The sequence below is a fragment of the Suricata suricatta genome, chromosome 1, assembly GCF_006229205.1.
Source record: "Suricata suricatta isolate VVHF042 chromosome 1, meerkat_22Aug2017_6uvM2_HiC, whole genome shotgun sequence".
Classification (NCBI taxonomy): domain Eukaryota; kingdom Metazoa; phylum Chordata; class Mammalia; order Carnivora; family Herpestidae; genus Suricata; species Suricata suricatta.
The window spans coordinates 125,296,320-125,305,433 of NC_043700.1; the positions used below are offsets into that span (position 1 = coordinate 125,296,320).

The window sequence follows — 9,114 nt, forward strand, 5'->3', positions numbered from 1 at the left end:
AAATTGATTTGTGATTGCATCCAGGCTTTTATTAGCCTTCGTATCAGCTTTGTGAAAATTATAAAAAGGTGCTCCATTGGGTGTAAGTGGCCTGTGGAGACTGCATGGTTGGAGAATTCCTGACTGAATATCAGCCTGCACTTGAATTCTATTACCTTAACTAGAAGCTTTAGCTCAGCCATAAACTGTACAGTTAATCCAGAAGACCCTAAATTGCTCTCTACTAAGTTTAGCAGGTTCATTAAAATAGTTACATTTGTTAACTGCTGGGCAATTGCCGGGGCGGGGGGGAATATAAGAAAAGCAACTGAATGCTAAGACAGTGCTCCTTAAATGCTCTCACCCAAAAAAGTGATGATAGTGTGAAAGGATAGGGGAGGTGACAAGACAGAAGTGTTAACTAATGTTATGGTGGTAACCATTTTGCAGTATGTAAGTGTATCAAATCATCATGTGGTACACCTTAAATTCACACAGTGTCATATGTCATTTTTATCTCAATTAAGCTGAGGAATAAAGAAAAGCCACAGATACCACCAAACTCTCATTATATTTGAGGTATAAGATTTATTCACACGCACACAAAAAATAATCACAACCAAATGTACACTAATTTAAAAAACAAAGGATTACAGCGACATAAAATTTTATATTCTCTTTTATAAGTGTGTAAAAGTATTGTGTTTGCTTCTACATAAATTTCCATTCATAAAAGAATAGCAAACATTAAAATTCAGTGACAGTTTGCATTTCTTACATGGAAAGAACATAGACCAAATTCTGGAGCTTTAGTTTGCAAAGATGTTACCATGAAGCAACATACTAAACTAATGATCAAAAATAGTATCTATTTCAAGATCCATATACATATACATTCACCAACTAAGCTGAGAAATAAGCATTTCATACTGTCTCCCATCTTGCTATAATGTATTCTTTCTTTTTACTAAAAGTAGAGTAAGAAATTGCATTTTCTCCTTTTAATTGACCTCAGAAGATTCACTCTCTAATTCATGAGAAATGCGAAATTTCAGGTTTTTATCTTGTTCTGCACTCTCAGAGTCTCGGACTAGCTCCTTCTCATGGCTTTGAACTGTTTGGCCTACAAGCTCACTGCTGACATCAGAGCTTTCCTGACTACCAATCTCATGGGAATGCGTATTGTTCTCATCACTTGCCTTCAGCTTATACTCTTCGGAGTGCTTGCGGCTCTTGGTTTCCATACTGTGGTCATCCACCTGACTCGTTTCCTGACTGTCCTTCGCATGGCTGTCCCCATCAAGAGACCTCCGCACAGCGTGGGAAAGGGGGATGGCATTGAAGTCATCTTCCATACTCTGACTTTTCACAAGTGATGTGAAGTCCTCCTCTGTAGAATCAGGAAACTGAATCACAGGACAAATGGAAGAAGGATTAAACAAATAGCCAGGAATGGGGGTGTTGTAATTCTGCTTCCTAACTTTTAGGCTAATTTATACTGAAAATTGTCTAAATTTGGCCAAAGCAAAAAACAAGACTAGCATGTGACTTTACATTTTGCCAAGCCTTTTCACATATTCATCTTCAGTTTAACAGGTACATCATTTGTGCATATGATGAAGACTGTGAAGTAGGTCTCATTATCCCTGTTTTATGTGAAGGGAAAGTGAATTGAAAGTTAAAAAGTAAAATGATTAATAAATGTAAAGGCTATGTGTTAAATCCAGATCCTTCCACTACACATTTAGTGTGATTTGGAACTCTACAATTTATCTTAGGTATTTAGCTTCAAGACATGACCATTATATTGTGAAAAAAAATTGCTGTTTTCCAAAGCTTTTTCCCCCCTTCAATCTAAAAAAGTGATTTGGAAAAAGAATATTATGATTGAGAGGCAAAATTAGGGAGAAATAGCATAGCCTTAAACATAAAATCACCAAGGGAAAAGAGGTTTGTATTCAAAAGTCATAAATTAATAATGCCTCTTAATGAATGAATGAATGAATGTGCATATGTACACCTGAAGTTCCTAGAATTGGGCTCTAATCATAAATATCCGATGTGTCTCTTAAAGAATTTACCTGGGCTTTGTATCTGTGGGACGACTTAGACTTGGACCTCAGTCCATAAGCCACACTATCGCCTCGGCCATCATAGGAGTCTCTTGTGGGAACAGCCGGGGTAAACACTTGGGTTGCTGGAACGTCAGTGGGAAAGTCAGTGACCAGTTCATCAGATTCGTCAGACTGGTTAGAATCGTCGTCTATGTCGTGGGAATCAACAGAGTCCTGGCTATCCGCATCATCATCATCATCTTCATCATCCACGTCATGGCTTTCATTGGACTTACTCTCGAAGGTCTAAAAATCAAGATGGCCAGAAAAATTTGGGTCAAGGTTTTTATTTCTCCTTCGTCTTTACAGTGTCTTTCAAACTATTTTGTTTTTAGAATCTTTGCATTCACAGCAATATACTCAGTGGTTATTGGGAGCAAATGTGAGCATCTTCCAATTTCTTTTTTAACACAAGGATAAGTGGAATCATAATCTGAGGTGTTTTGCTTGATTTTCCATAAATAATTATTTTCATAGACATTTTCAAGCAATATATATTAGTATATCATTTAAATTGATAACACTGCTTTTCCTTGTTCATATTAGATATTATTTAACTGGCCAACTTCAATGATGAAATAAATACAGATGCATAATTATGAGATTTTTAAAATTTGAAATAAGGATTATCAAGATATTGGAGCACTCATATTAATGCATGCACCAAAACCTAAAACCACCTCCTTATTAGCATGGATAAGCAAAAAGGTGTATCAATTGCAGCTTAAAGCTGTCAATTAAATTAACCAATTAATGTCTATTAAACTTCTAGTTAGCAAATATATTGAGATATTTATGTAGCTTTCCTTTTTTTTAAATTGTTTATAGTCAAATTGGTTTCCATCTAACACTCAGTGCTCTTCCCCACAAGTGCCCTCCTCCATCACCACCACCTCTTCCCCCCCCCCCGCCCCCCTTCAACCCTCGAGTTCCTTTTCAGTATTCAATAGTCTCTCAGGTTTTGCGTTCGTCTCTCTCCTTATCCCTCTCTCTCCCCAACTCTCTTTCCTTCTTCCCCTCCCCCTGGTCCTCCATTAGGTTTCTCCAGTTCTCCTGTTAGATCTGTGAGTGCAAACATATGGTATCTGTCCTTCTCTGCCTGACTTATTTTGCTTAGCATGACACCCTTGAGGTCCATCCACTTTGCTACAAATGGCCAGATTTCATTCTTCCTCATTGCCATGTAGTACTCCATTGTGTATGTATACCACATCTTCTTGATCCACTCATCAGGTGATGGACATTTAGGCTCTTTCCATGTTTTGGCTATTGTTGACATTGCTGCTATGAACATTGGGGTACATGTGCTCCTATGCACCAGCACTTCTGTATCCCTTGAGTAAATCCCTAGCAGTGCTATTCCTAATTAGAGATTCTTAACATATTCAAACAGATCTTAAGGAAAACGAATTTAACTTATCTCTCTGTTTAGCAAATATATTAAAAATCCTAATAAAAAGGATAGTTCTCACATAAATCATTATGTTAGGAACAGAAATGTTCCCAGAGACAAAATCTTGGCTTTCATAGGCATTAATTAGATGCTTATCAGATATTGGATAAGACATCTACAAAATACCTTAAATAAAATTTTAAGAGGCTTAGTATTTCAAATAACAGACATTGGCAAACATGTCCTGCCACCCTAAACTTATCTGAAGGAATCTGATATTTCTGCAATTTAGTAAATACATGTTTTTCTTCTGAGCAAGTTTTAGACTGGCAATGTACTGAAAAATTTGCTAATAGAATCTTGTCAGACTTGAACGCTGGCAATGGAGAAAGAGTGGCTTCTTTCATCTTTCCAAGGCATGGTCAGCCTCTGATTCAAGGTGAGAACTTACCTTTTGTTTGAAGTCATGAGTTTCTTCAGAGAGCACAGTATTCTGAAGAAGGAGGGACACATATCAGGAAGTGTACATCAAACATGCCTAATATTTTAATTAAAAACTTAGCCTTTTCTATCCCAAGCAGTTCGCATTTTTCAGCCTCAAAAGTGAGTGGGTGGCTTAAAGTGGGAGGAAGTCAACGGGACCAGATCCGTTGCTCACGTTTACACACGGGCAGGAAGGCTCCATTTATCTGGCCCAAATGGCCTGTGTGATGGTTACTTTTTCTTGCTGTTCTCTAATTGTAAAAATTTTAATTTTTAAAATTAGTTAAAATAAAAAATACCTGTAGTGCTAAGAAAGACTGCTTCTGAGATGGGTCAGGCTTTAGCCATGTAGCTACAGCACCTGGGTATTTGTTGTAAAGCTACAAAAAATGTTGCATATTTGTCATTATATGAAAAAGAAACATCAAGGACCTCTAAGAGATAAGCTGAAAAAAACAACTACACTTCACCAACTTTGATGGATAAGCATAATATCCATGTATATGGTCCACCAGAGCCTTAGATATCTCTTTTAGCATTTATTTTTCTTGCAGATTCATTTAATATACTCTTATATAGCACTTACTGGGGGCCAGGCACACTTTCAAAGTGGTTTACAAATATTTATTTATTTAATCCTCTCAACCCCCTGTGAGATTAGTAGCATTCTCCCCCCCCACCCCCATTTTACATATTGGGAGAAACTCAGCCACAATGAAGGTTCATAGTAGAATGTGGCAGAGCTAGGGTTCGAATCCAGACAAAGTGGCTCTTTGCACTGATGCATTCTGTGCATACTGAATACTGTGCATTCCTGTTCTGTGCTTGCTAGCTGGAATGTCCTCTCAGATAAAGCACAGCTAAAGCAGAAGTTCCCTTAATTAGTGGTGATCTTCATTGTTTCCTCTGTGGAACATGGAGGAACTCTCTAAAGCTATGCTGTCTGATACGGTATCCTCCAGCCATATAACATGTGGTTACTTAATTAAAATTAAATAAAATGTAAAAAAATCAGTTCCTCCATTGCACTAGCTACATTTTGAGTTCAATAGCCTCATGTGTCTAGCTGCTCTCTGAGTGGACGGCGCAGAAATAGAATATTAACATCATCACACAGAAGTTCTGTTGCTCCAAGGTGCCAGATACATGAATGGTTTTTCCTCTAGCCAAGTTGTTTATCTGGAAAATGATTATCCTACTGCGGAGGAGTGGAAGTTGCTATGAATAAGTGTCATCTGACGGGCTGTATCACCCAGAGCCAATCCCTTCACATCCCTGTCATTGAGAATGAGAATCCTGGCGGTTCCACAGAGTCCCTTTCACAGCCAGCCACCAAGGGGGGGAGGGACGGGGAGGCAGCCGGTCAGGAGCACTTGGGGTTCCCCATGGCTGGCTCTACCCAGAGCAGCTTCACAGTGGGCTTCTCGGAAAGTGTTTGCTGAAAGACGGGGGTTCCTGGCCTAAAAATGATATGAAAACTACCAGTCTAGATGAGTTCCAAGTTTCCCTCTTGGAAAGATTATATACAAATATGTTATAACATACATAATTGGTCATTAATATATATATATAATTAATATATGTATTTCCTGATGAGACATGTAATATGGGCTTAGAGGGAATCCATTTATAAGTTCAATTTATGATTTAAAACAAGGTAATATGCAGACACTATGGATGAACAAAATAAGCAGACTAAACCCCTAGGACTCCTAACACTCACAGAGAACCAGTGCTCATCTTCAGAGGTGTTTCCTATTAACTTTCCCGTATTTCCTCCTAGCTCTAAGGTTCTATGATTCTGGAGGGTTGAATCTCCTGTCATTTAATAATTTATACTGTCATAGCTTTATGTGCCATATTTGTTCTATTAAAAGGCACTAATTCCTGCCTTGAATAGTGTGACATCTATCTTTTCTGAAAATGTTAGTTTTTCTGGGTTGTTCAATACTTGTTTTCTCAAATCAGTTGGACAGGCCTGTAGCACCTGCTTGCACACCCAACACACACAGCAATACTTCTCTAAATGTCTTCATTAAGCAATCTATTTTCCGGGACCCCAGGCAACTCTCTACAGTCTTTCTTCTGTTCATCTGGGATTGAACTCTGTGTGCCTTTTTGTCTGAGCTCCTCAGGACAATGCCTGTTTGTTGTTTGGCTGGCACAGTTTCACCTATTTTGGAGAGGCACGTACATCTATGGTGCCGGTCAAAAAGTTGTCATAAAGGGTTTGATTTGGTCTTCTGTTTGGTTAGAAAACTGTTATCTAAAGTCAGCTGACAAGTGAAATAGGTCTAAACAGTATGAAAGAATATCTTTCTATAATGGGCTTCTTAGCAAATATCTTAGAAGACACTGAATATTAGAGTCAAACTATCTAGTGTGTGAGACAAATGTTAAACTTATTAAAGCAAGGAGAGGAATTTTCTACCTCGAGCACAGTATGTTGAGTCATGGGAAGAAAAAGTCACATGACTTCATTGAATTCATTTTACATAAGTGATAGTGGCCTAGAGCATTTTTTAAATATGAAAAGTCTAATTTGATGTTAAGAGCATATATTTACTAAAAATTATACAGCTCTTCCTTAACTTGCAATCGGGTTATGTCCCAATAAACCCATTGCAGGTTGAAAATATGGTGAGTCATAGATGCAATCAATGCACCTCATGTACTGAGCATCATAACTTAGCTAGCCTACCTTCAACATGCTCCGAATGCTTACATTAGCCTGCAGTTGGGCAAAAGCATCTAGCACAAAGCCTATGTTATAACAAAGTGTTGATATCTCATGTAATGTATTAAATTCTGTACTGAAAGTAAAATATGACATGGTTGTAGGGGCACAGAATGGTTGAAAGCATGCGGTGTTGAGCCTTGTGATCACGTGGTCGACTGGAAGCGCAGCTCACTACACTGCCCAGCATCACAAGGAGGTACTGTGCCATGTACTGTTAGCCTAGGAAAAGGCCAAAAATCAAAATTTGAACTATGGTTTTACTAAATGTATATGGCCTTCTCACCATCATAAAGTTGAAAAATTGTAAATTGGACCTTCCTAAGTCGAGGACCATCTGTAACTGTACTTAGTAATGGCTTAGGTTGAAAGCAGGCAGTCAACAGATAATACTTATCTATTAACAGCATGACTATGAAAATAAGTAAAATGGCCACAAATATGTTTGTGGTGCCTCTTGTACAGCTGCATAAGTAATTTAAGGACATGATAAACCTACAAGATACTTACCTGCTTTTCCTCAGAGCTCCCAGAATCAGCATGTTTAATCTTTGAAACAGAAAAGATGAAGAAAAATTACAATGTGAATGTGTTCCTAGCACATGGGAGCACACAATTCATGTATTTTGAGAAATTTCCTTTAAGATTCAGCTGTACTCACTGGAATGGCGTAGGCAATGCCCAGGAGGCAAAAGCAAATCACTATAATTCTCATGGTTATTTTTCCTGCAAAATATTTTGTAAGGAATATTTAATTTCTTTGTAGGGTGAAACAGTGATACCTCTGTATTCTATCACATTACAAAATAATTACAAATAAAATGCATTTTCTGTAGAACATTCTCTTCCTTTTGGAGAAAACTTTTTTTTCATTCATTATGGTCTTTTGAGTTAATATTTGTGATGCCACTATTCTCCACCTCTCACTATTGGGTAAGGGACAAAAGAATGCTACGAGTCTATATTTAACTTTAAAATTTAGAGTTCCAGGGATTATACCACTACTACCTGATCTCTCCAGCTGTCTAAACCTAAAAACAGATCATTAGTAATTTAATTAAAATAATAAGCGAGTGTTAGTATACTTATTTCTTAAAGAAAAACACAAAGAAAAAGAGAGAAAATAAATCTACAGAAAGAAACTTGCTTTCTCTATTTTTCAAGCATGCCTTTTAAATGTGATTATTAACTTAAATTATTAAAAAGTTACTGCTAGGTAAAATGAAACCATCTCAAACTCAATTATTTAAGAAAGGCAGTCTAGAAATTTGAAACAGAAAACAAAACATTGAAAATAGTCAACAGTTTTTTTTTCATGATAACAAGTCTACAGAATGTCATTTTGTATTTTGGTGAAAAATTTAACAGCTAAATACAGAAGTAAAATATTCAGGAAGGCTTTTTTTTTTTTCTTGAAAATAGGATGGATACATTAATCATCAAAAATAGCATTATTATTAGCTTAAATTACCACTAAAGATATTTTCCTTTTAAACGCTTTCACAACCATCTATTCATTAAAAATAATATATATTAATCATTTGAAAGGGCATAGAATGTTTATTTTATTTTTTTCTGATCAGAAGAAATAGGGTTAGTTCTTTTGAGAACTCAAAGTATTTCTGAGTTATATATAAGACTGGCTTTCAAAATAGCCAGTCACCTTTCCTCCAGGAAATCTCTAATGTATAAGGCATGCTCAGTAAAAAGACAAGAACAAATTAAGGGTGCTTAACAGCCTTGCAGTTACACTCTTCCTTACCACTTGCCCTTCCCCCTGAAATGAAGCCGAGCTCATAGGACAGTGCACTGCGGGCTTACCGGGGCTGGCCGCTGAGAGGAGAGCCTGGTCCTGGACAGTGTGGCAGTCCCAGCCTTCTCTTCTTGCTGCTGACAACCAGAACCTCCCAGAATTTAAATGCTGCTCCAGACATTCTCCACCAACACAGGGAGGCGGAGAAATGTGTCATGAGGTTTTTTTTGCCATTGCCCAACCCACTTGCTCCCACACTTCCCCCTCTGGTTTTGTGGTTAAAAAAAAAACAAAGAAACACACACATAAACTACTCTACAGTTAAAATATGACACACACACAGTATCATTAACTAGATTTTTAATTTATGGGATTGGCATTCAGCATCATAGAAAGGCATCTAAGGGTCCTCTAAAAAAGTGGGGAGGAATGACTAGTTCTGAGTCTTATAATTTCTGAATTAGAAAAAAATTATTAATGTGAATCAGTCCTAAATAAAATAAAATGAATTGGATTTTTGTTTCTTTTGGGGTAAATAACAGATTAAGGTAATATATGCAACCACAGTTCCCACACAATTATATTTGTTTAACATCTGCAAGGTTACCATTCAGGTTACGAAAAGTTCAGAGAGGCTCCCTCCATCCTTCACTAC

General features: G+C 37.2%; 1 protein-coding gene across 2 annotated transcripts; it reads right to left on the reverse strand.

Annotated features, from left to right (window-relative positions):
- Positions 1-542: 542 nt before the first annotated feature.
- Positions 543-8,632, reverse strand: SPP1 (secreted phosphoprotein 1). Of its 2 annotated transcripts, XM_029943325.1 has the most exons (7): positions 8,528-8,632; positions 7,368-7,432; positions 7,217-7,255; positions 4,269-4,349; positions 3,938-3,979; positions 2,061-2,339; positions 543-1,385 (listed from the first exon to the last, which is right to left on the reverse strand). In XM_029943325.1, the coding sequence occupies exons 2-7, from the start codon at positions 7,419-7,421 to the stop codon at positions 981-983; spliced, it is 900 nt and encodes a 299-aa protein (XP_029799185.1). In that variant the 5' UTR covers positions 7,422-7,432; positions 8,528-8,632; the 3' UTR covers positions 543-980. The 2 variants fall into 2 exon arrangements, with proteins under 2 accessions (XP_029799185.1, XP_029799191.1); XM_029943331.1 differs by lacking the exon at positions 4,269-4,349.
- Positions 8,633-9,114: the final 482 nt, after the last annotated feature.

Bases quoted from the DNA above. Each gene is read 5' to 3' on its own strand.
- SPP1 (XM_029943325.1), bottom strand. From the start codon at position 7,421: ATGAGAATTATAGTGATTTGCTTTTGCCTCCTGGGCATTGCCTACGCC. The intron at 3,980-4,268 runs GTATTTTTTATT...CTCCTTCTTCAG, and splicing joins AGTCTTTCTTAGCACTACAG to AATACTGTGCTCTCTGAAGA. The intron at 1,386-2,060 runs GTAAATTCTTTA...CCTGTGATTCAG, and splicing joins CCCACAGATACAAAGCCCAG to TTTCCTGATTCTACAGAGGA.